Source organism: Leopardus geoffroyi, chromosome D2 (assembly GCF_018350155.1).
Source record: "Leopardus geoffroyi isolate Oge1 chromosome D2, O.geoffroyi_Oge1_pat1.0, whole genome shotgun sequence".
Lineage (NCBI taxonomy): Eukaryota > Metazoa > Chordata > Mammalia > Carnivora > Felidae > Leopardus > Leopardus geoffroyi.
In genome coordinates, this window is record NC_059334.1 from 12,648,694 (window position 1) to 12,675,035 (window position 26,342).

Below are 26,342 nucleotides of genomic sequence, written 5' to 3' on the forward strand. Positions count from 1 at the left end.
TCTGTAACAGAAGTTAGTGAATTGTAAAACTTTTGTTTGAACTTTCCTATAAAAGTCACACTTTGATTCACTTCATAATTTGAATCTTTTTGTAATGAAGATTTTTTAAATTATTGTTTTTAAATCTTGAATCAATCTATGTCCATGGGCAGTTTCTGTTCATCCATCTGTAAATTACCTATTTTCTCTATCTTAGCTTGTATAGTGGAATGTCTATATAATGTTAGGGCTAGAAATAGAGGCAGTATTCTTCATGTTTCTGTTGTCTGTAAGTTAGATATAACTCATTTAGTAATGACAAGTTGTAATTCTCTTTGTATTCTTCCTACTTCCTTACAAAAGCCAAGTAGTTCTTGGAAGGTGTGCATCAGGATTCCATTTTACTCTTAATGGTTATGGGTAATCTCTGTCTGTGGTCACTGAATGGTCAGTGAATATTGTTAGGTAATGAAAAGAAGAGGGGCCGTATTTTAATGACTGTGTTTGGCCACTGTTTTAAGTCAGTGCCTGTATACCATTGATTTGATCTCATGACACCAAAAGGGAGGAAACATACAAATAAAGGAATACATCTGGGCCAACGTATATAGCGCTCCAGCTTATATGCATTATGAATCATACATTTGGGAAGCGTGGTCAGTATAATTTTTCTATTTCTAGTACAATATATATTTAGTGAAATAAAAAAATGGTTGCAAGCATGTGTGTAGGTGGGTGTACGCATAGGGAAGAAATAAAATACTAGAACAAGTTATAGTCTGTTTGGTCATTTCGATCCTGGGTGGTTAAAACTTAAGAATAACGAATGCCTCTAAGAAGGGGAGGTGCATTCCATTACTGAAGAGAGTATCGAGTATCGGAAGGAAAGGGAGGAGTTGTTTTTTCCTCTCTCTCAAGTGTAAGTTACCCTGGGTCAAGTACAGTCACAAGTGTGCTAACCATTCTACCATTTACATTGGAGATTACCTGAAAAGCGTGGCCTTTGTCTAACCTTTGGGTAGTTCTGCTTGTGTTATAATGTGAAATTTCAGATAACTGGTGACATAGAGGTGGTTTTTATGACTTGTTTCTTGTTCAGATGAGCGATCCCCAGCTGCTCAGTATGTCGACCTGTTGCTGAACCCAGAGCGTTACACTGGCTACAAAGGGCCCTCTGCATGGAGAGTGTGGAACAGCATCTACGAAGAAAACTGTTTCAAGTAACTGGAGGGAAAACGGCTGAAGGGTGGATGGAGTAAGGGGGGTATGGTTCTGCAGGGAAAACATTACATACAAAAATCAAACCATTTTATGACTGAGTTTCACACTTGCTTTTTCAGGCCTCGATCTGTTTATCGTCCCTTAAATCCTCTGGCGCCTAGCCGAGGTGGGTGTTTCATACATTTTCATGCTTTCAGAGATTATTTACAAAATGTCTTTGTAACTAAACAAATTTTGAGTGAATTTTCAACTATTTTATGTTTTTCTTAATTTGAATGATCACAAGTATAAGATTAATTCGTGGGGCGCCTGGGTGGCTCAGTCGACTAAGCATCCAGCTCTTGATCTCAGCTCAGGTCATGATCTCACAGTTTGTGGGACTGAGCCCCACATCGGGCTCCTCACTGACAGTGCTGAGCCTGCTTGGTTCCCCTGTCTCCCTCCCTGTCTCTGCTCCTCCCCTGCCCCTTTCTCTCTCTCTCTCTCTCAAAATGAATAAACATTTGGAAAAAAGTATAAGATGAGTTCATAATTGAGTCTCAAGGTTTCTATGTGTTTTATTTAATTACTGACATTTATTGAGTGCCTGATCTGTGCCAGGCCCTAACGTAGGAGTTCTAGGTGAAATAAATCAGAATATATGAGTAATGCTTATATATCAGAGGTTTCCTGGGGAACTATTATAAATCTGGATTTCCAGGCCCTATCCTCTACCAACTTGAGTCAGAATCTTTGGGATTAGCCCCAGGTATTGTTTTGTTTTGTTTTGTTTTAATTGTCCAGGTGATTCCAATATGCAGGCAAGTTTGAGCACCAGTGGCTTATAACGTGCTTCTCAGACTTCAGGTGTGCTTACGAAGTACCTAAGGGCCTTGTTGAATACAGGCTCTGATTCTGTAGGTCTTGGGTAAGGCCCAAGATTCTAACAAGCTGCCAGGTGATGCCTAGGGTTCTTGCTGATCCGTGTAGCACATCTGAGTCCTACGGAAGTAGAGGACTCAGAAAGTTAGGTTGCCTGCAGCTTTACTCTAGACCTGCTGTGTCCAAGCTGCACCACTTGACACACTGGGCTGTATCGAGGACGTGAAATATGGCTAGTGTAAAACCAAGTTTGACATTTTACTTAATTTGTTTAAATTTTAAAATGGAAGCAGTGTAAAATACTTCTACCATGGAACAACTTTATTCTTTGGATAGGACTGCTTTAACTCTTGCCTCACATAATGTGCAGTTGTTGTAGTGCATGTATACTTTTTACTTTTTAAAACATGGGTATTTGAAAAATCTTTAGTAGAAATTTTTATTAGAAAAAACTTTCCGCATGTGACTAGTGTTGTATTTCTATGGGACAGCATTGTTGTAGACAGTTGGAGGTTAATCAACGTGAAACTACCTGGGCACATCTTCAGTCCGCTCTCAACAAGGAGCCAAAAACTCTCTTAGCAACTCTGTAATTGACTTGGGCTTTTGATGTTTTCTTCAGACCAGGATTGATTTTAACAACTTGAATTTCCCTGGTCTAGATTTGTATCTTTAAGGCATCTTTAAAGGTTTACTGAATGGACTGCTTTTAGCTACTCTTTTACAATGTAGCAAATGTTCTTTGCTTAGGGGAGAAGGGAATTGGATCATGAAAAGGGTGTGCATGGTTTCTCAGCCTTTGTGTGTTTTGCTACTTTGACCTTATAATTTATAATTATAAAAGTGGAAACGCAAAAGTTATATAAAGTAAAAAGAGAAGGCTCCCCCCACACCCACCCTGGTCCACACACTCTGTTCCATAGTGCAGATCTTGAAAGGCATTCTTCAGACCTTTTTTATGATTAGTATTTTGTTTGTTTTTTAGGATTGGAGTTCAAACATTAAAAATTGAGGTATAATTGACATACAACATTATATTAGTTTAAGGTGTAGAACACAATGTTTCCATGTTTGTGTATATTGCAAAATGATCACCATAGTAAGTCTAGTTAATATCTGTGACCATATGTAGTTACAGAATCTTTATTCTTGTGATGAAAACTTTTAAAATCTACATCCTTACCAGCTTTCAAATATGCAATACATGTTGTTAACTGTAATTGACAAGCTGTTCATTACATCTCCAGGACTTACTTATTTCATACCTGGACGGTAGGTACCTTTTGACCACCTTCACCCATTTTGTCCACTCCCTACACCCTACCTCTGACAGCCACCCATCTGCTCTCTGGATCTGTGAGCTTGGGGAGTTTTGTTCTGTTTTGTTTTGAGATTCCACATTTAAGAGAGATCATACGTTATCTGTCCTCTGACTTCTTTCTTTCCGAGTCCATCCATGTTGTCACCAGTGACAGGGTTTCCTTTCCTTTATGGCTGAGTAATATCACTTCTTTTTTTTTTTTTTTTTTTAACATTTATTTATTTTGAGGGCGGGGGAGGGAGAGGCAGAGAGGAAGAGAGGAATCCCAAGAAGCCTCCCCTGCTTAGCACAGAGCCTGGCATGGGGCTCAATCTCACAAACCAGGAGATAATGACCTGAGCCAAAGTCAAGAGTCGGACGCTTAACCGACTGAGCCTCCCAGGCGCCCTCGATCACTGGCTTTTAAAGCAGAAAATATAGTTAATTTAACAAAACCATCACATCCCAAGAAATACTTCATGTCCATATTATGATAAATTAGAGGCATGAGACCACTGGAAAGATGAGAGGAAGGAGAGCACCACATAGGAAAAGATGGGAGGCAGAGAAAGGGGGGGGGAAAAACAGCCAAGAAAGAGGGGAGACAAGGGACCGGGGGGGGGGGTCCATGCAGTAATTCAGTAGCTCTGGCCGATGCTCTTTGAACACCATCTCTGCTGAAACTGCTAATGTCGATTCACAGCTCCTCAACCGTCTCCACCGTGCTGCTTGCTGTTCCCCAGCCAGACAGCTAGGCATGTACAACTGGCTTTCCAACAGTTTCCACAGCAGAACCTTTCTTTCTGAAAATGAAACCTTGTGTCGGAATGCCACATACACTGCTGACAAAGGCAGAGCTGCTGTGGATCCCTAGAGCCCAACCTTCTAGTGCTTCTCCATGTCTGGGGAGCTCTGCAGCACCCGCAGTGAGGCTTTTGCGGATGACAGTTTGGGCGGTACTTTTATTAAGCTCCTCCGTGCTGAGGAGCAGTACCTGGAAAGAGAGAAGTATCCGGCATGGAAACAGCAATGTTCAGAGCGGGTTGTGCACATAGGATGAAGGAAGCAGCTGGGTCTCTTTGTTAATTATTGAAACTAGTGATCTTCAGGAGTATTTTCAGAGGCTTTTAAAACATTTTTTTATTTATTTTTGAGCGACAGAGTGTGAGCAGGGGAGGGGCAAAGAGAGAGGGAGACACAAAATCAAAGCAGGCTCCAGGCTCAGCTGTCAGCACAGAGCCCAACGCGGGGCTTGAACCCACTAACCGGGAGATCATGACCTGAGTTGAAGTTGGACGCTTAACTGACTGAGCCACCCAGGCACCCCCAGAGGCTTTCTGATATTTATTGTATAAAACATCTGTGAAAATCTTGTACCTTTTGGCCTCCATTCTTATCAAGAAGTCTCATTTGGAAGATCACTATACACTGACCAAGGTTCATAGTATAATAATTTAACAGTAAGTTTTAATCTGATGTTAATTAAATAGGTTTAAAATCTGAACTATGGAAGACAGTTTCTAAAATCCTGTTTATTATTTTCTCTTTTAGGAGAAGATGATGGTGAGTTAAAACTGTTCTATTTGGGTTTGCCTCAAGTGTAGAGAAAATGTTTTTAGTGATCAAAATTTGATTTTTCCCTCTATTCAAAAGAAAATGTTTATCCTATTTTTCCAGAAATAGCCACCAATGAATGGCGACAAAAATAAATGTTTTATAATGTATATTTACCCTATGTTTGAAAGATGTATAAATTCCATCTTAAATATTTAGTGTAGAAACCAGGATTACATTACAAGTTCCCCACTTTCCGGTTATTATAATCTGCTTGAATATGTTCTGTAGAAATGGAGACAAGATAGTTTTACCAGATAGTTTGTCTTGTGCCTTTATTTTCTTATTGTCTTTGTAATTTGTAACCTCTGTTACAGTAATACGTAATCTGATGAATAGTAATTTACCACCAATTGATTACTCCAGGTTACCAAATGAATATCAGTCATAAATTGCCCCCAAACAATCAAAATAGTTATTTCAAGTGGATGTTTACTTCTCTGTGCTCAAGGCAGTGATGAGCATTGTGCAAGGTAGAAAGAGGTGTGAAAGATGATGCCTTGCCCTACAGATGCTGACAGTATGTAGCAGGAATGACCAGCACTGCTCATAAATAATGGCAAAGAAGTGCTGCACATACATAATAAAACAGTAAGTGAGCTAGCTCTTTAGAGGTGGGACAGATCCTGTCCCACTGATCTGGAGGCTTAGTGGAGGAAGTGGCATTTGAGAGGAGTGTTGAGTAATGGGACAGGTTTAGGCTGATAGAAATTGGATCCTGTGTGCTGTTAGGAGGAAATAGCATGGACCAAGGAGTTCAGAAGAGAAGAATCAAGCGTGTTTGGGGAGACCGTGTTAGCAGTAGGGAACACTTCATACAGTAGTAGTTTAAGTTGGGGGAGAGGAGCAGAGGCCACATTCTTGAGGATTGGGGAGCTCCGCTTTTCCTGATAGCGTTTGGGGTTTCTTGAGTAAACAAGTGAGATTATGATGAATGGTCCTTAGGCAGAGTATGTGGAATAAGTTCATCTGTGGGAAGATGTTTGTGTAGTTTTGCAAAGTATGAAGACTCTCAGGAGACAAAGTTATTCCCCACTATCTAATTTGTCTCCTAGGCTCCTTGCTTGGCTCATCTATGTGTTGAGTTTTTCTTCTGCTTTGCTTTTCTCAGGTAGAATAAAGATAGGTAACTCACAAAGTCTATTTTGATGAACTAGATTGATGTTTATTGGCTGTCGTTTTTTTTTTTTCTAGTCAGAACAGCACTGGTCTAGAAATAGCTCTTTTAGCATTAGTACACGGGTAAGTCAGGTCCTTCCATACTTTAGGCATTGATGTTCCTGAAAAATTTTTTAAAAATTAAGGGATTTTAAAATTACCGCTTGCAATTTAGGAGTTCTAGATAATTGAGGAAATGTATCTAGCTTTACTGCTCAGGAAAAAATGGAATAATTACTAATTTGATTTTTGGATTATAATTCACTGTTTTTTTTCTAGAAATTTTAAGGCATTATATGGCTGTTATGAAAAGCAAATTTAAGATTGTTAAACTCTTTCACCACCATACTTAGGGATGTTTAAGCCTTCTAATGAATAATATTACATAATATTTTGACTGAAAAATTTTTTTTAAAATTTTGCTTAGTCAAGTATCATTTATAAGAAAATTTTCCCAAAGTTACTTAAAGTACTTTGGGGCTTTATTTTCTAGAACCATATGCCTATTTTTCTACTTCACATGAAGCAGTGGCCATTTTTAGAGGTGTTCCTTAATCTGTCGTAGGAAATACTTTATGTGCTTAATTTATTCTGATTTGTAGATGACTGTTTAAAATATTTTAACCCAATTCTGTATCTTTTTTTTTTTTTAAAGGAGAATCGTTCTACACGTGGCTAGAAGGTAAACTTACACATCTGCATTTTAAATTTATTAGTCTCCTATAAAAATGTATGGATTGATTGAATATATTTTTGTAAGTTCAGGATTCATTACCTAGACAACTAATTTCTACAGTGTTGAAAGAAAATAACATATTGTAGGTTGTTGTATTTTAGGATATAATTATTTGAAAAATTTGAGGTTATTGGTCAGCCAAAAATAATCACCATTAGGGAGATATACACGGCATATACTGTCCTCGGGTTTTCATAACTGGCTCCTCAGTGTTATTTTCATTCTGTTTGTACCACTCATCCAGACTGCTTTCCTAGTAACCATTTTGCAAATTTGCTTTGTAGGTAGAGACCTTCTTGTTGGAAGGAAGTACTTGTTATATATATGAAAATGAGGGAAGGTACATTTGATTTCAGAAGATTAAACAATGTTTACACATGTTAAGATAGTCTAAACTTGTTTAATTAAAGGATAAAGCAATATAGCTCCCAGTAGATATTTGCACTCTTACATTTTTTGATGTTGAAAATATAAATACTAGTAATGGAAAACTGAAGCATTCTAGGATTTTAACAACTTCAGTTAAAAACTGGATATATGAGGGGCGCCTGGGTGGCTCAGTCGGTTAAGCGTCCGGCTTAGGCTCAGGTCATGATCTCAGGGCTCGTGAGTTTGAGCCCCGCGTCGGGCTCTGTGGTGACAGCTCAGAGCCTGGAGCCTATTTCAGATTCTGTGTCTCCTCTCTCTGACCGTCCCCCATTTATGCTCTGTCTCTCTCTGTCTCAAAAATAAATAAACATTAAAAAAAAAAACTGGGTATATGCTTTTTAAAAATTTACCAAATTGTCATTAATTTATGAAAGCAAAAGTTAAAATGTGTTGGTGAAAGATAACCAAGTTGAATGATAGAGGAAATCATAACTGTATAGGAACTCTGTAGACTTAAACTAAGTATTTTATGTTTGCTAATTGGTGATGTTACCTTGTGAAAATGATTTCTCTTTTTTATTTTTATTTATTTTTAAATGTTTATTTTTTTTGATCGCACAAGCAGGGGAGGGGCAGAGAGAGAGGGAGACAGAAGATCAGAAGCGGGCTCTGCGCTGACAGCAGCAAGCCCGATGTGGGGCTTCAACTCAGAAACCACGAGATCATGACTTGAGCCAAAGTCAGACACGCAACCAGCTGAGCCACTCAGGAGCCCCCTGATTTCTCTTTTTTAATGTAGTATGTACCTGTGTTGGCCATTATTAAGGTGAACATTATTGGTGTGCCAGTACTACTAGGAATTATATTGATAAATGGCCTATGTGGAAGAAAATTCTTAATTTTATTTCATTAGCTGTATTCTAAAGATACAAATTGTGAAGAGTAGTATTTAGGTTGAGAGAGGTGGTAAGGGACTCTGAATATTGATAATGGAGGATGAGAATGAGATTTACGGGCAATATTGAATTTTCTAGGGTATTCTTTATTAACCACTTTTCTAGTGTCCTACTGATGGGAGTCCCTGAATACTGATACATGGTTTCAGAGAACACTCCTATATATAGGCAACTGATTGAACTTTTCTGAGATCTAGTTCCCTCATCTGGGACATGAGATTAACAATGGCCATCCAATTCACCTACACTGTACGTGTAGATGATGCCTATAAAAATGCCTTTGAAAATCACTAAACAACGTGCAAATATCCAATAATACTGTTACAGTAAATCTAGCCCTTTTATGAGAGAAAAAATTACATATCCGTGTCCTGTAATTCACTTGTTGAAAATGAATCTGGGTGAAATTAAATCCAAAAGAAAGAGAACCATTGTCTAAATTGGATAGTTGAATTTGCTCTGTATTTTTAGAAATAGAAATCGGTAAATTTTGCCTTTGTAAATCAGCTTCTGTAGATGTTACTTAACATGACTGTGATGGCTTTGTCATGCCTGCCAGCAGACTGCAGGCAGGAAAGAGCTGTCCAGCAATTTCCCACAAGGTGTGCTGTGTGTTTTATTGGTACACTTAGTTGGCACATCTTCTATTATTAACCATTTTGCTTAAAGTTACCTTATTTTCACAGTTTATGGAAAGACATTTCTACTCCTTCTCACTCCTCACCTGTCCCCATTCCAAGTAAAGGGTTTTGAGGGCTTTGCAAATTAGAATTGTCTCCCAGTCTGTGTTCTTATTTTTAGGCATATGAATTTTCGCAAGCCGTGCTTTGCCTGTTTTCCCTTCTCTGGTCTTTAGACACTTTACTGGCTGTAAACACTGCTTGCAGAGGTGCGTTAGAAGGAAAAGAAAGTGAACTATACATCTGATCATTTTGCTACTTGGTAACAGATTTAATGAAAAGTTTTACTAGAGGAAAAGTTAGTACTTAGTAGTTCATTAAACTTGTTCATGATGTTTATATGCCTTGCTACCATGAGCATTCAAACTGGGCCATATACTTTTAGGAAGAAGCTGCAAAAAAGAACTTAATTTTTACTTTTTGGTCTCCATCCATGACAATGGGAATATTCTAGCAAGAATTCTAAATTAGGGAATGAGATCTCAAAAGAATTATATTTTCCTGTTAAAAGCTACTTGCTTCACAGCCATATAGGGTAGAACATCGGGTAAATTGAAGATCTAAAACATCTTGGGGAAAATGCAAAGCCAGCCGCATACGTACTCTTACATTTAAAAAATCCCACAGCTTACAAGTGAGGTTTTTTCTTAGTTCCTTCCCACTGTTGAAGTTCATTTTTCCTCCATGGGGAGAGTTTACAAAAAAAAAAAAACAAAAACAAAAAGCAAAAATGACAAAAACAAAAAATCTGTTGGATGGTAAGAGAAGGAAAAAGCCAAATGCTCTGCATTCAGTGGATTCTTAAAATCTAGGTTTTTGCATTTTTATCTATTCCAAAAATTGTCTATGAAGAATATTTTCTAGATTTTTTTTCTTTTTTTGTGGTTAAATATACATAACAAAATTTACCATTTAAATATGCATAACATAAACTTTGCCATCTTAATTATTTTAAGTTTAGTGGTGTTAAGTACATCCACAATGCATAGTACTTTTGTAGTAAGAGTAAAAATGGAGGTAGGGGTAGGATAGGGTAGTGGAATTATCTTGACCTCTGTTTGAGCAAAAGCCTGTGTGGCTTAAGGCTACATAAAATCATTTTCCATCATATTCCTGTATTCCGTCTGATCTGATTCTACTCAGAGGGAACAGTCAACCTACGTTTTTTCCTTGGTTGAAATTCCTGGATTACTGTTTCCCAGGTTTTGCCTCCTTACCAAGTGGACCATATAGTCCAGTGGAACTAGAGGATTGTAGGGTGGAAGATTAGTAAGACACGCTAAAGAATCCGGAGGAAGAAGAGAAATGGAATGCGGTCTCATCTTCCTCCACAATCAAGTAGGGTCGGAGACTTGACAGCCATAGAAAAGGGAAAGGGAAAAACAGCTGTTAAGCCAAAGCAGTGGCTTTCTAATTATATTGGCTTACAGTTTAGCCCTAACCCATGAAAAGTCTGTGCCACTGCTTTCTGAGTAACGTGGGAACTTGTCAAGTACACCCATACTGCTTGGACCTCCAGGGCCCAGCATTTTCTGTCTTACTCTGCATTAGGTTAGCATGTGCATAACTCCATTCAGAAGTCAGAATCTTCTAGTAAGAGAATCTTGATCTAATCATTTTGTTATTCCTTGATTGTTTTTAATTTCCTTGAACCTTAACTTTAAAAATAAGCCTGTGTACTGAATCTCCTTGATTCAGTATTTCCGTTATCTAAATGGATGTGATTTCTTTTTCAATTTTTTTCTGAATAGGTTTGTGTCTGGAGAAGAGAGTCTTCTATAAGCTTATATCGGGACTTCATGCTAGTATCAATTTACATCTGTGTGCAAATTATCTTTTGGAAGGTAATCCCATTTTTATGTAGAAATCATCTATTAATGTAAAAATTTTGGGGGGTGGATATATATTCTCTAGAGAGGGAAAAAAGCCTACTTACTAAAGGTATGCTATGTATTTCTCTTTCTCTGTAGAAACGTGGGGTAAACCTAGCTGGGGACCCAATATGAAAGAATTTAAACGCCGCTTTGACCCTGTGGAAACTAAGGGAGAAGGTCCAAGAAGGCTTAAGAATCTGTACTTTTTATACTTAATTGAGCTTCGAGCTTTATCAAAGGTCGCCCCGTATTTTGAGCGCTCAATTGTTGATCTTTACACTGGAAATGTAGAAGAAGATGCTGACACAAAAACCCTTCTACTGAATATCTTTCAAGATACAAGGTAAGAATATGGTTTCACTCTTATGTGGATCCTGAGAAACTTAACAGAAACCCATGGGGGAGGGGAAGGAAAAAAAAAAAAAAAAGAGGTTAGAGTGGGAGAGAGCCAAAGCATAAGAGACTGTTAAAAACTGAGAACAAACTGAGGGTTGATGGGGGGGTGGGAGGGAGGGGAGGGTGGGTGATGGGTATTGAGGAGGGCACCTTTTGGGATGAGCACTGGGTGTTGTATGGAAACCAATTTGACAATAAACTTCATATATTGAAAAAAAAAAAGATACAAGGTAAGAATTGACTATCAGCATTCTGAAATTCTGCACTCTGAATATGAATGAGGTAGTGCTTGAAATACAACAGAAACTGATTCCTGAAAGCCAGTTAGGAAGAGGGAGGGTTACACGTGAGAAGGAAAATGCTTAGAAGGACAGCAGAGCAAGGAGAACAGCCTGTCCACACTTGCGAATGGCCTGTATTTTCAAACATAACTTTACATTTTATGTGGTGTCAAAGTTTAATGCTGTTTTAATGTATTCTGCCAGTTTTGTATTCTTCCCATTGCTGTTTAAATTCAGATGCTGCTCTAAGGGGGTTAGCATGAAGGTAGATACCTGAGGGACTGTTGTTAGCTTTACCTTCTAGAATATAACCCCTTTTAAAAATGCTGAGTTTGTAAAATTTGAGTTTACTGGTTGTTAAAATGAGCATGAAGGAAAGTTGGATTAACAAGTGTTTATGCATTAAATTTTAAAACCTTTTTTTTAAGAGTGTTGCACATTTTCCACATAAATTGCTTTTAAACTCATTTCTTGAATTATTTTTTATCATGTAATTTCTTTAAAACATTAGTCTTCTAAATTACAAAGCCATGTTTATGTTGTTTTACTCTTTTATTGAGTAGTTTACATGTGAGCTGTTTGCCACCTTCCTGTGCTATTGAACTTCACACACGTGTCAATTATGACATGTAAGCATTTGTTCAAGGGACAGAAAATTCTGCCGGAGCTCTACTGCATAGCACTTGAATTTTTCGTCTGTAACTTACAGTCTTGTCATTTCATCAGGTCCTTTCCCATGCACTTTGATGAGAAGTCCATGTTTGCAGGTGACAAAAAGGGGGCCAAGTCATTAAAGGTAAAAAGTTTGAGCTTGGGGGCTAGGGGTGGGGAGCAGTTTACTGGCTGTGTTTTAATCCTGTCCATCTGAACTCTTTCCAGTTCTCTATCTTGTTGAAGTTGGTCTGATTGGATTTTACTACAAATGACACAGAAAACCTCTTCTCTGTACTTTTCAATTCCCCTTTTCTCCTTTCTGGTCTGGCCAACTCTCAGTGAATCCTCACTTGTCACTCTGACCAATGAATATGGAACCTTTGTAAATGTAAATGTCTTTTTAAAGGTCTTTATCTTGAGAGCAAGTTTTCTTTAAAATCACAGCGTGTCCTGTTTTGATTCTAAAATCGTGAACTGTTAGCCACTCTGAAGGCAATAAATACCGTATTTTTTCTAAAGTTTATTTAATGGGATATCTTCTGGAATGTTCCAGTTTCTGGAACTATTATGTCTTTGTCTTTATGGACTGACCTAAAAGGCAAAAAAATTACCTGCTAACCTAGGATATCAGAAGGAGACTATATTTAAGGAACCTTATCAAACTTCATGTTAGCAGCTCTGTATTTTCATTTGCTTACAGTATGTTAGGGAATATACTGTACCCTTAAAATGTTCATAAAAATAGTTGAAATGGACTGGCAAATAGTCTTCTAGTACAGCTCCACAATCCTTTATAAGCAGTTCTGAGATCCAGAAAGCTCCAACACGGTAATGTTTTTCTTCTGTTTGGTGCAAATTAATTTGTGAGCAAAACCTGACCAGAACTGATACACGAGTATTCATAGTGTTTTTTAAAAATTGCGCTGTATGAATATTCTTACATTTTGCAACAGAAACATTAATGTATTTGATGACTAGGTTTTGCCACACACTCCGGTGGCATGTTTCGTAATAAATCCTGTATGTACTGTATTTCTGAAATTTGGAAAATTCTGAATTCTGAAACACATTTGCCTCGGAGATGTCTTAGTTGTGGATATACTACAAGAGCTACTAAATTAGCACGGAGTGATGCTTCACTCTGGAAGGGGTTTCTAGGGGCTTCTGAAGTGAAGTAACAGTCCCCTGTATACTAAATACAACTCTATTTTAGTTTTGGAAGATTGTTTTGTTTGATGATTATTTGAGGGGCATGTTGCTGTTGTGGTATGTAATGTAACATTAATATGTTTTTGTATTGCTGTCTATTTTCTAAGTATTTATACAAATGTTATACTTTTGGATAACTGGATCTTTCTGTGGAGGAGGAAGGTGGGAGTGAGAAAGGAACTAGCTTTCAACTAGAAATTGCTGGAAATTGTGTTTGCTGTTTTTCATAGGGTATAAAGGGGGACTTCAGTTCACTTTTCCATCTGCTCCTGAGAACACAAACTATATGAGAATGGAGAGTAGAGGACTTGTGTTCTTTCTGTTGTCTTGTGGCTGGGATACTGCTTCTTGGGAACCCTTTGGGCAGGCAGACAGGGCTTCTGGTGGCCAGAGTTTTCAGGCCGCTTGCCTCTAGCTTCATACAATAAAATGTTTACCTGGGTACAATGAAATGAAATTTATTTTCTGTGTTTGCCAAATGCAAAAGATGAGGAAACTCTCTTAACTAGTGTTAGCCTCAGAGGAGACTGGTCTTAGAGTCCTAGAAGCCGTGATTTAGAGTCTCTCCTGTGTAGGAAACAACTACAGCACAATACAAGGTCCAGTAGGCAGCCGTCCCTGCAGAGGCTGTCTAGCAAATGTGGGGATCGCACAGCCCTGTGATCACCGGGGCTGATGGAGCACCCATTACAGTGTGTGGTTCTAAGGGGAAGGATGAAAATTGATCATTGGTCTAAGGCCGGCTTTCCGATGTGGCCTCACCCAAGCAATATGTGAAAAATAAGCCAAACGTAATAGAGAGGTATTTACCCCTTGTTCTATGCAGATATCAAATGGAGGCAGCAGTGAAGTTCCTTCAGAGTAAAACCCACCTATCATTTACGTTCGTTTCTCCCGTAGTGTTACTTTGTAGAGAGTAGCACCTCAATAAAACATTTGTGTTAATACATAGAATGACTTGTATAAATTTCTATGGTCCGTCTTATGTGCCATGTTATGTCACACAAATGCAAATATTTTTCTTCTTCGCTGTTGAGAAACTCCTTCATTAATAAGCTTCAGAACTTTTATTTCTTACAATTCAGACCAATGCAGTTTAATTTTAAACCTCTAATGAGCATAAAAAATATGTCCTGCACGTTAGGAGGAGTTCCGCTTACACTTCAAGAACATCTCCCGAATAATGGACTGCGTTGGATGTGACAAATGCAGATTATGGGGGAAATTGCAGGTTTGTATTTTGTCTTCTGTTTTAAAACTATTTCTAACCTTAAATTTTCCTCCCGGGAAGTTGCAGGTTTTTAGTACAGTGCCCTCATTTTTCACTGAAATTAGAGGATCTAAAGTGTGGATTTCCTGCTTCTTCGATGAAAAAGATGAATATATTAAATCTGTGTTATATGTGTAAGAATATCTCTCCTGTTTGTGTTAATGATTTTGGTTTTATTGTATTTGTTTCTATTGGTACAATCTCAGATTCATTTTTTCTTCTTCTTCTTTTTTTAATGTTTATTTTTGAGAGAGAGACAGAGTGTGAGCGGGGTTGGGGCAGAGAGGGAGAGACACACACGGAATCCGAAGCAGGCTCCAGGCTCTGAGCTGTCAGCACAGAGCCTGATGGGGGGTTGAACCCACATAAAAGAGAAGTTCTGCCAAGCAGGCCCATTTCTGTGTCTATTCAGTGTGAAAGGATTGTTTGATACTTTATCTTATTCATTTACAAGTATGACAAGAAGTCCTGGAAAGATCAAGAGACAAAATTTTTTCTCTAGTTCTAATAATTGATAAATTTTGAAGTGTGGTTTTCACTAATAGCTTCTACGTTTTGAATTGCTAGGGGCCATAAAGATTGCTTTCAGGGTTACATATTGAACACTGTTATTCTAATGGGATATTTTCTAGGTTAAAGCATCTTAGTAATTTATGTCCAACAAGTGTTAAGTTATTCAGGTTCCTTAATAGTTTAGATACATTTATCATATACATAATGTGTGAGGAAGTAGAAACTATAATTTGCAGTTTAACATTTTGGTGAAAAGTTCAGTTGATATGAATTTCTTGACTCTCATCACAGTGACTGTGTATTCCTTTTAACCTTTATAGTAATTATTACTACAGGAATTTAATTGTTAACATGTATCACTATTTTGTTTAGACTCAGGGTTTAGGAACTGCCCTGAAGATCCTATTCTCTGAAAAAGAAATCCAGAAGCTTCCAGAGAACAGCCCATCTAAAGGCTTCCAACTCACCCGACAGGAAATAGTTGCTCTTTTAAATGCTTTCGGGAGGTAAGAACGGTTTTCACAGTGAAGACTTCTTGGGTTTTGCTGGCTTCAGCAGGACCACAAAGATCATCTTCTCTGCTAACGTCATTTGCTTTGTTTGGTTGACAAAGAGAAAGAATTCTTTGGCATCCTACCTGTCCACACCGTCCAGGGTCTGCGCAGGTCCCAGGAAAAATGAATAAAGTCCGATCGCCTTCTCAGGGTCGTGGGGCAGATACTCTCCTGATAATACTCCCTTCAGCTGGCTGTAGCCTGTTGGCACACAGCAGCAGGAGTAAGGAAAGGAAAGCTGGGTTGAGATGGTGATAAAAGAAACAGACGACACCTTCTCACTGCTTTTTCTTTCCTAAGCCGAGGCGGCATTTTCCCTTCGTTCATTCTTACCCCATTCTCCCAGCACGGACACAGAGTTCGCTTTTGGTTTGCACACGGATGGTTTCAAACAGAATTTGAGTTTTCCCCCAGAGAGGCCTGCGGTACCAGTGAACTGAGAATACAGAGCAGAAGGAAAAGAATCCCAAAGTCAAGTCAAGGAAGAATTGTTTTAAAAAATAGGGAACCACATGATGCAGAAATCATTTTTTAGGTTTTCTTAACGTGCATTTTTGAGTTAAAACGGGGCCATTAAATTAAATTGGCTCTTCCCCATCTTAGATATCACCTGTTGCTCCTGTGTATTTAAAGATGACTCTGTAGGTTGGGATTTCAGGCATATGACAGAGGACATAGGACATCAGCGATTAGTGCCTGATGGAAAATTTAGTTCACTCACTTACGAGGCCTATGAGTAAGATGGAACAGGAGAAACTGAATTAAAGTATTTAAATGAGGGGCGCCTGGGTGGCGCAGTCGGTTAAGCGTCCGACTTCAGCCAGGTCACGATCTCACGGTCCGTGAGTTCGAGCCCCGCGTCAGGCTCTGGGCTGATGGCTCAGAGCCTGGAGCCTGTTTCCGATTCTGTGTCTCCCTCTCTCTCTGCCCCTCCCCCGTTCATGCTCTGTCTCTCTCTGTCCCAAAAAATAAATAAACGTTGAAAAAAAAAAAAAAAAGTATTTAAATGAAATTTAAATGAAAAAGATGTTTGAATTTTTTTTTAACATTTATTTTTGAGAGAGACAGAGCATGAGCTGGGGCGGGGCAGAGAGAGAGGGAGACACAGAATCCGAAGCAAGCTCCAGGCTCTGAGCTGTCAGCACAAAGCCTGACGCAGGGCTCAAACCCACAAACTGTGAGATCATGACCTGAGCCAAAGTCGGACGCTTAACCAAATGAGCCACTCAGGCACCCCTTAAATGAAAAAGATTTTAAACAATTTAAGCATTTTAAATCCAAATTAAATTGAGGAAAAAAACAGATGTTCACGTCCTCAGATTTCTCTGAGTGTCCTAGAGAATATTCATAAATGCAACCCTTCTGGCTCTAGTTCTGTATCCAGAGCCTGGCGTTCTCTCTTACTGTTCTTTAAAGACAACCGGACTCTGAGTCCGCGGTTTGGAGTTCTAGAATCCCAGGCCTGCCGTGTACTGGTCGTGTGAGCTCAGGCAAATGACTTCGCTCTTCAGCTTGTGCCCCTCTCTGTGACAGATGGATGATAGAAAGTCTTCTCCCAGAGCTAACGTGATGATGGCCTGAGATTAGACATGACCGTGCTTCTAAAACTACAGGATGCTACCTGAATTCCATGGTAGGGGTGCTGGTGATGGGGATTTACAAACCAGTGGAGGTTCAGTGCTCTTGTTTTCGAGTATTTAAAAAATTGTCTTTGTTTCTCACCGGATGTGGGGAAACTGTTCTGCTAAGGGCAGTGACACTCAGGCTGGGATGGTCACACAAGGACACAGCCTAATTTAATCTCCTTTTTCTTCCCCAGGGAAACACAAACACTAGTTTATTCATGTGCTTTTTAAAGCTCTTAAAATAATCCTCTTCCCCCCCACTCCCAATTATAAAAGTAATTCATGGTCATTATAAAAAATTTAGAAAAACATATGAGAGTATAATTTTAAAAATAAATTTAAAGCTCATTCATATTCCCACTACCCAGGACTATTTCAGCATTTGTGGTATTTTTCATGTGTATTTTCCCCCTACTTCTAAGTAAAATATTTGTGTGTGCACGCATATATGTGTGTATGTGTTAACAGAATTGAAACATACTTTTTTTTATACGTACAATTTATTGTCAGGTTAGCTAACATACAGAGTGTTCAGTGTGCTCCTGTTTTGGGGGTAGATTCCCATGATTCATCACTTACATACAACACCCCAGTGCTCATCCCAACAAGTGCCCTCCTCAAGGCCCATCCCCCATTTTCCCTTCTACCCTGCCCCCCATCAACCCTCAGTTTGTTCTCTGTATTTAAGAGTCTTTTAGGGTTTGGCTCCCTCTCAGTGTGTATCTTTTTTTTCCTTCCCTTTCCCCATGGTCCTATTAAGTTTCTCAAATCCCATATATGAGTGAGAACATGTGTTATTTGTCTTTCTCTGACTGATTTATTTCACTCAGCAATAATACCCTCCAGTGCCATCCACTTTGTTACAGATGGGAAGATTTCATTCTTTTTCATCACTGAGTAGTATTCCATTGTGTATATAAACCACATCTTCTTTATCCATTTGTCAGCTGATGGACATTTTGGGCTCTTTCTATAACTTGGCTGTTGTTCATAGTGCTGAAAGCATTCTTTTTGTGTATTTTCCTGTTCTATTTGGCATTGTATTACAATCATTTCCTGATATGATTACATTTTTTAATAAGGATTATTCTTTTTATTTTTGAGAAGAAAATATTATATTAGTTTTTGGTGCACGACATAATGATTTGCTGTTTGTATGTATTGTGGGATTTTTACTACAGTAAGACTAGTTAACATCCATCATGACAGTTACAGAAATCTTGTTCTTGTGACAAGCTTTAAAGTTTACTGTCTTAGCAACTTCCAAATACATAAGCATTATTTTATTTTTTATGAGGTTTTTCAGTTCCAGTATAGTTAACATAGTGTTATATTAATTTCAGCTGTACAATATAGTGACTCCACACTTCCATACATCACGTGCTCATCACGACAAGTGCATTCCTTAATTCCCATCCCTGCTTAACCCATCCCTCTATCCCCCTCCCCTCTAGTGACCATCAGTTTGTTCTCTTATAGTTAAGAGTCTGTTTCTTGGCTTGTCTCTCTCTTTTAAATATGTGCCAATATTCTGTTATAAGGACACACTGCAATTAACTTAGCCCCACTCTCCTCTTAATCTTAGTTGAGCTTTATTTTTTTAATTCGTAGGAATCCTATACATTTACTTTTTCCTTAAAGAATGTAACAGTTTTTGTTACTAATTGCTATGGGATTTGTTCATTATATCTTTTACCTGATTATCAGTCCATTTGTTTTTTAAATGTTTGGGTGTTTTTGTTTTTTGTGTTTGTTTGTTTGTTTGTTTGTTTTATGTTTGTTTTTGAGAGAGAGCATGCGAGAGTGGGGGTGGGGGCAAAGAGAGGGAAGGACGGAGGATCCGAAGCAGGCTCTAGGCTCCACACTGGCAGCACAGAGCGCAATGCGGGGCTCAAACCCACAAACCGTAGGATCACGACCTAAGCTGAAGTCGGACACTTAACCGACTGAGCCACCCAGGCGCCCCTCAGTCCATTTAAATAGTAAATGACTGGCTACACTAACACATACTAACACATACAAATTATTGTGTTACACCTCGGGGAGGTTGTGCATTAGCTTTACTTAAGTGAATTCATAGTTTTCTCTGTCCAACAGCCTATTTAATACAGTTTTAGCTCAGGGCACCCAGCACCACATTGCTCTGTCACGTGATGCTGGTGAGCAGGGACATACAATGCGCAGTCTTCAGTTCTAGCCACTGAACTGAAGCCATTTCAGCCATTTTCCAGGGAAAATGTGGTTTCTGTACCTTGAATGCTCTGTGAGTATCTTTCCTACACGAACAGCCATTTTCTGCTAGTTTCTACATTTGTATCAAATGGTTTGCATACGGCATTAATATACCTGTTGGGTGTTCCGATATCCTGTAACGCGCCTCTGAAAGAGAGAAGCAGCAGGTAGACAGAGGTGCGCCCGTGCCCTCCTGTGTACGAAGGTGTCACACGTCTCTTGGGTAATACGATGTGAGGTCTGGGACTCCTCTCCCCAGAGACTGTGCTGTGATGGCCCCTGGCTGTGCTGGCCAGTGTGTGGTCTCTGGGTGAAAGGAATCCCTGTGGTTAATTTGTGTGTAACCTTGGAGCTCTCTGATCCTCTGCCGTCTGTGTCTAAATCAGACTTCGAGCATGCTTTTTCATCCTGAACACCCCTCCTGCTATTTACTCAGCTCTCTTTTCTTTAGTTCTGGGCCTTGGTTTCCTTGCTGTACCTTCATATGTATTTTGACAGGTTTTTTTTTTAGAAGTAGGTACTTTAACACACATGATTTTACACATTTATTTTGTTTAATAATTATACTGCTTTTTTCTGATAATCAAAAACTGTTTCAATCCTTTAATATTCTGAGGATTAGAGTAAGAATTCATTTTCTATTAATCCACATCTTGCAAGCATCTTAGAAGAGTATAAAGAAAACATTGTTGAGACTCTAGAGAGCATGGACTTTTTGAGAGGCTGTGTGGTCATGGGGTATGATGGACAGGTTGGAACCCATCTATTAGTTGGGTGATGCTGAAAATTACTGATTTATTTGAGCCTCAGTTTTCCTCAAATAGGACATCAAGGTTAATTTTATCTACCTTGTAGGATTTTTTCATGATGACTGAGAGTATGTGTGTGATGTGCTCAGGACATTGCCTGGCATATCCTAAGCTTTTGATATAAGAAAACATATTAAGTACTTAGAGGAAAGAAAGACATTTAATACTACATACTACAGTATGCAGAAAGAAAAACATTAGACTTTATTCTGTCAACCCTAAATTGTACATAGGGTAACTGAGCTTATAGAATTATTTTTTGTGATTCCCATTCCAGAATTTTTGGGCCTGGACCCAGAAGCATGCATGCATTCATTAACTGATTCAGTAATTACTTATTGAACACCTTCAATATTGATGGGCATAGGGCACAGGTATTCACCATGAGGTAAATAAACCATCTTTACCCTGTGGGGCTAATAGTCCCCCCATGTGGTAAAAAAATCCACGTATAACTTTGGATTCCCCAAAATTGTAACTATTAATAGTCTACTGTTGATCAGTAAAACCTTACAAATAGCATAAGCAGTCTATTAACACCTATTTCATACATTATATGTATTATGTACTGTAGTCTTAGAATAAAGTAAGCTGGAGAGAAGAAAGGTTATTAAGGAAATCATAAGAGAAAATACATTTACAGTACTGTATTTATTGAAAAAAATCTTTGTGTAAGTGGCCCCTTGCAGTTCAAACCTGTGCTCAAGGGTCACCTATAGTGTGTTTGGGGAGTGACAGGGAAGGACTGAATATTTGGAGAGGAAGGTGCACCATGAATTTATATGACCAACTGTAAATGATTTGAGATTCTTTATTGTAATGAGTTATTCATATCATGGTTCCCGTCATTAGTCTAGAATCTGTTGTTAATAAGTGACATAGCTCCCTTTTCCCCTTCTAAGCCAAGACTGAGGAACCATACCTGTGTGTTTTGTCAGTCTTTGTTAATTACAGCGTGTTCATTTAAAAATGGAATTTCCATTGTTCAGTGTTACTTACCTTCTTTTATTTTGGATTTTGCTTTCAAATTATAGCTCATATCACAGTATCAATAATTTGAAATATGTGCACATATTAAGTGTCCTAATATGTTCTTTTTTTTCTTCTTTTCTAGGCTTTCTACAAGTATAAGAGAGTTACAGAATTTTAAAGTCTTATTACAACACAGTAGGTAATAAAGGCTTTTATATGTCTAATTAGAGACATAATGTGACTGTGTGAAGCCTGTTAGTCTTGGACATTCAGCAGAAGGAGACTAATCTTCAAAGACTTGAAGAAAGAATTCTGAACTCTTAAAGAGAAAATTCAAATGTTCACTTGAATATTTATGATTCTTAATAGATTGTCAATTAGAGATATTTATAAATGAAGTATATGCTTTTAAAACATGTAAATTATACTAATTCTGTGTTTAATTTCATGTTTCCACTTGTTGAATATTCTGCTATTCTGTTTAGAACTGGTTTTGTTCTTACTCTATTATCCTTGATTTCCAGTTGTCCAACTTACATGACCATCCTGATAACACTGTTAGCAGTCTGTTCTGGAAAAAGAGAGCTAGAGAACAAATGTTGCTTAGAGCTGATATCCGTGATAAAAATTTATCAGTGATCTTGGAAATGTGTTTGGATTAGCTTTGCCTCATTCCGGGTGTCACCCTCTGTAACATGGAGGCGTCGGTGTGATGAATGGTACTTTCAGTGTAAGAATCCCCATCCCCAGGACTTCAACTTCAGTTTCCCTGGTGTTTATGTAAGATTTTTAGTTGCTGTTGTTGTGGCTGTTTTGGTCTAAAGGCCCTGCTTCAGTAGAGGTGAAAAAGCACCATCCCCTGTGCTGGCTGCCCGGCCGGACCCCCCGAGTGTGTCATGGGCAGGTCTTCACCTAGAGCCTATCCTATATACCCATTTCCTTTGACTCTGTATTTCTCTGTCCGTACTCGAATTACAGAATTTTTGTTCACTTTGAGAAAACAAAAAAATTGCGTAAATATTTAAGTTTTGCCTTGATAAAATGTGAATGGGATTATATGGATCTGTAACGCCACCTTCAAACATTATATACACAAAATTTACTCTTTTAAATTAAGCATTTTTAAAGGAATTTTATTTTTATTTTTATTTTATTTTAGAATACAATCTATGCAATCCCCTGTCAACCTATATCTTCAGTAGGTCATTCGAGCTGGTAGAGGAGTTCAAGCCTCCGTGATGCTCCCCGTCCCCGCCTCTCTTTTCCTTTCAGTCCCTTGTATATAAATGGTACCTTGTGGGACTTGTACCAACAAGTGACTCTCAAGTCCTCAGCTTATTTTCTAAAGCTGGGGTTTAGATATCCTTAATATTTAAAATACTCTTTTTAAAGCTGTTAGAGATAGATTAATTTGGAAGGAGGCATCTGTGTAGAAGTAATGCGGGGACATTTCTCCTTCAGTCTTTTATGAAGTGCTCTTAAACCCACATCTCACCTGCCAGAGTCTGAAATGTGTTCATTGATGATTTAGTGGAGTGTTTTAAATTGTGCTTCGTTGGCTCACCCCTCTTTTAAAAATACTCGGTCATCCCTTGGAGGGATATGGCTGAAGGGGAGTAAGGTCTCACTAGTTAATTATTTTCTTACCCAATTTCTAACCTTTAGAGACCCAGGGGTTTTTTGTTGTTGATGGTGGTGACTTGTTTGTTTGTTAAGTCGAATAAAACAGACCGGCTTGACTGGAGAGCCTTCTCTACTTTTTCCTTTCATTCTTAGGAGTGTAAGTATTGTGCAGTGGGAGAGGGGGACCTTAAGGTAAAAAGTGAGTGAGTAATCTTGTTGGTAAATTAGTAAGAATTATTCTTAGTGTTCATTCAGAGTTTAAGAAAATGTGAAAGTTTTGCACTTTGTCTATTACTGTAAGTTTAAAAACTCGTTTGGTAGTGTTACTTTACTGTTCCCTCCGTTAAAGATAAAACTGTTATTTAAATTCTGTTGACTGGAGAAAATCCTTGGTCATTTCCATTTATTGCTTTTTTTCTTTATGTGATTTGCTTGAAGCTTAGGAAAAATTGTATATTAGAGTGAGTTCTAGGAAATTAAAAGGTTAGGATTCAGTTCTTTTCAGGGTTTTAATGGATGTTTTCACTACCAAGAAAATAAACAAGTGAAGTATTCTTAAGCTGAAATTTATGTAACTTTATTTTACCGCAAATTGGATGGGGGGGGGGCAGCCTACATTTTCACGTATGTGTGTATCTCCTAAATGTACGTGTAGGAACCTCTGTTTTGTGCGCCTGGTGATACTGTATGATCTTTGTGATATAATGTGTTTTTCTAAGTCACAGACCCCCTTGTGCAGGGACACTAGAGCACTGAGTGTGTCGTGAAAACACGTGGCTGGCATCTCCTCCCGCATTTTGTCTTCCTCTCGTCACCTGATTTAAAAATCCAGCACTTGATACTATAACTGACAGAAATGATTGTACCGGCTGATGAAGTAATGAAAATGAAGAAAAGGAAAATAATTCCTTCCTTCAACAGCATGGGTTTATTTTTTTTTCCCCTTAAGTGGCATCTATGTAAGTTAGAAATATTATATATTAAAACTGATAAAATTTGAATGCTTCTCCTGTGTTGATTCTTAGATTATCAAGAGGATCAGACAGAATACTAAGTTTTCAGTTTTGAAATTTAAGTCAAACATGCTGACACGATAACGTTGTGAATTACTCAATACTTGTCAGCTCTGTGTGTATATGAAACGCTGCCATATTTTTGGACTTGACCTAGGTGCCACTGTAAGAAAGGGCAGCTGTTTCCATCTACGTCAGCATCACCTTCAGCTGGAAGTTGGGGGACAGCCGACAGTCCAGCGCTCGGCAGTTTGCAGCCTGAAGTGCCCGCAGAACCCCTGGCTGTCCACAGCAGCACGCAGACTGCTTCCGTGGGATCTCGGAAATGATTTGGTGAAACGTCACAGACACAGACATGCCCGCAGGTGGGTGTGCGTTCTAGCTTCAGATCTGAACAGGTGCAGCTTTGATTTTGAACACCGTTCTAATAATGTGTTGTGGTACCCACCAGACTGTAGAAAATGTGAATTAAAGTAAATGTTTCTGCGATCTTTCCTTTCTTGTTCCTTCCCCCCCCCCCCCCGCCCCGCCTTTGAAATGTTTCCTGTTATGAGCTGAGGATTTGATTATAGTTAGTGGAGAACTGAGAGAAGACGGAAGCAGTCAGAGCTGGTTTCTCGGAATGGCAGCCACCGGCCTCCAGCGTGCAGGGTTTCCTTGGGCTCCTGGTCGCTGCGGCAGCAGCAGTAGGTAGGTCCGGTGACTAATCCGTTTTAGGAGAGAACGGAGAAGAGTGGATGACTAACTTGTCCGTAGTCACAAATTGTAGGTTGTGGGACTAAAGTTGAAAACCAGCAAGTCTGACTCCATGTCCCTTGCTCGGAATGTGGTGTATCTGTGTTATCACAGAAGTTGGCTTATAATACTCAACTAAAAATTGGGGACTTTGAGTATTTTTGGACTTGTTTTGAGTCACAAGGCTTTTCAAATATTCTTTATTTAATTTTCCAGATAAGTAATACATTCGCATGGTTGAAAAACCAACAAATAGGAAAGGCCATACAGTGGAATGTCTTCTTTCTGTCCTTGGCCAACCTCCCATACTGCGGACCTCCCCCACCCTTCACCCCTCACCACAGCCTCTGCCCTTGGTTTCTTAGGTTTCCATCCACACTCTACTTGGGCTTTACACAAGCAAATACAAATGTAAAGTCTTCATTTTGCCTCTCATTTTTACCCAGGAGTAGCATCCTATACAACCATCTGCTTTTACTCACTTAATTTTTCTTGGTAGTCTTCCCATATCACTAGTTACTTCACTCATTAAATAAACTTTTTTTCTTTTTTTTTTTTTTACTAACTGCTCGATATTCCATAGTGTGAATGGACAGTCGTTTAATGAACCAACGCCCTACTCACGGGCATGTGTCATTCCACACATATGTAAATATGTACTTGTAGAATAAATTCCGCAAAATGGAATTGTTGGGTCACAGGCCATATCCATTTATAATTTTGAAAGATAGACTGTTTCCCTCCACGGAGGCGGTTTTACCAAATTGACGGATGTACCTGCTTACCCGCCACCTTACCTACGTGGATGTGGGTTTGCTGTTTGCTGTTCTGATACAAAACTGTGTATCAGTGTGTTTTAGTTTTGATTTTTCTTATTACCAGCGAGACTGACTTCTTTTAACATGCTGAAAATCCATGTTGTTTGTACGTGTCTTTTGTGTTCATATCTTTTACCCTTTTTGTACTACACTGTTGATCTTCTGTTTCTGCGAGTGCTTTGTTACAGATATTAATCCTTTGTATTTTTTTTTTTTTTTCTATTTGGTGTCTGTCTTGTGACTTGGCTTATTTAGGATAGCTTTGCCATGCAATTTTTTTTAATGCAGTCTAATTTATCAGTTTCTCAGTGGTTTCTGGACTTTGAGTCAGAGTTAGGAATACCTTCTTACTTTCAGAGCGGTGATTCACCTACCTTTTCTTTTAGAACTTTCATGGCTGTTTTTAGATCGGAATTTGATTCCTTTGGAGTATGTCCTGGCATGGGGCGTAAGTTATGGATTCGACCCAATTTCTTCCTGCCTGATTACTCAGTTGTTCCAGTGTCATTACTGGACAGTTCTTCTTGTCCTCACCAGTCTGAGATGCTACATTTATTGTATCTAACACCCTACACGCATTTAGGTCTGTATCTGGGTTCTCCGCTGCATCGGTCTGTTGACTCAGGTACCAGTACCACCGTTATTTTAATTACTCGGGGTCTGTGTTTAAATATCTGGTGTGGTGGTCCCCTCTTCTCCCCAACCTCCCTTTTTAAAAAAAGTTTTCTTTAGCTTTGCTTGTTTATTCCATATGAGTTTTAAAAACATTCTTGAACATACAGACCATGCTAGAACTTGGCCCTATTCAGTGTTTTCTCTGGAGAGTTGCCCTTTTAACCACCTAATGTGTCCCTACTCTTTTTATCCTTACCGGGTAAGAATCTACTTTT

General features: G+C 38.7%; 2 protein-coding genes across 4 annotated transcripts in view; one reads left to right on the plus strand and one right to left on the minus strand.

Moving 5' to 3' along the window:
• Positions 1 to 24,388, plus strand: part of ERO1B (endoplasmic reticulum oxidoreductase 1 beta) — a 61,895-nt gene extending 37,507 nt beyond the window's left edge. For all 3 annotated transcript variants that reach the window (XM_045437268.1, XM_045437269.1, XM_045437267.1), the window contains 11 exons: positions 1,079 to 1,199; positions 1,320 to 1,366; positions 4,913 to 4,924; positions 6,789 to 6,815; positions 10,626 to 10,718; positions 10,845 to 11,091; positions 12,152 to 12,221; positions 14,433 to 14,519; positions 15,444 to 15,577; positions 21,406 to 21,462; positions 24,057 to 24,388. In XM_045437268.1, coding sequence (XP_045293224.1) covers positions 1,079 to 1,199; positions 1,320 to 1,366; positions 4,913 to 4,924; positions 6,789 to 6,815; positions 10,626 to 10,718; positions 10,845 to 11,091; positions 12,152 to 12,221; positions 14,433 to 14,519; positions 15,444 to 15,577; positions 21,406 to 21,462; positions 24,057 to 24,228 — 1,067 coding nt within the window. In that variant the 3' untranslated portion in view covers positions 24,229 to 24,388. The remainder of the gene's footprint in view (positions 1 to 1,078; positions 1,200 to 1,319; positions 1,367 to 4,912; positions 4,925 to 6,788; positions 6,816 to 10,625; positions 10,719 to 10,844; positions 11,092 to 12,151; positions 12,222 to 14,432; positions 14,520 to 15,443; positions 15,578 to 21,405; positions 21,463 to 24,056) is intronic.
• GPR137B (G protein-coupled receptor 137B) overlaps positions 15,732 to 26,342 on the minus strand; it is a 63,326-nt gene continuing 52,715 nt past the window's right edge. Inside the window, exon 7 of the mRNA XM_045437272.1 lies at positions 15,732 to 15,826. Coding sequence (XP_045293228.1) covers positions 15,772 to 15,826 — 55 coding nt within the window. The 3' untranslated portion in view covers positions 15,732 to 15,771. The remainder of the gene's footprint in view (positions 15,827 to 26,342) is intronic.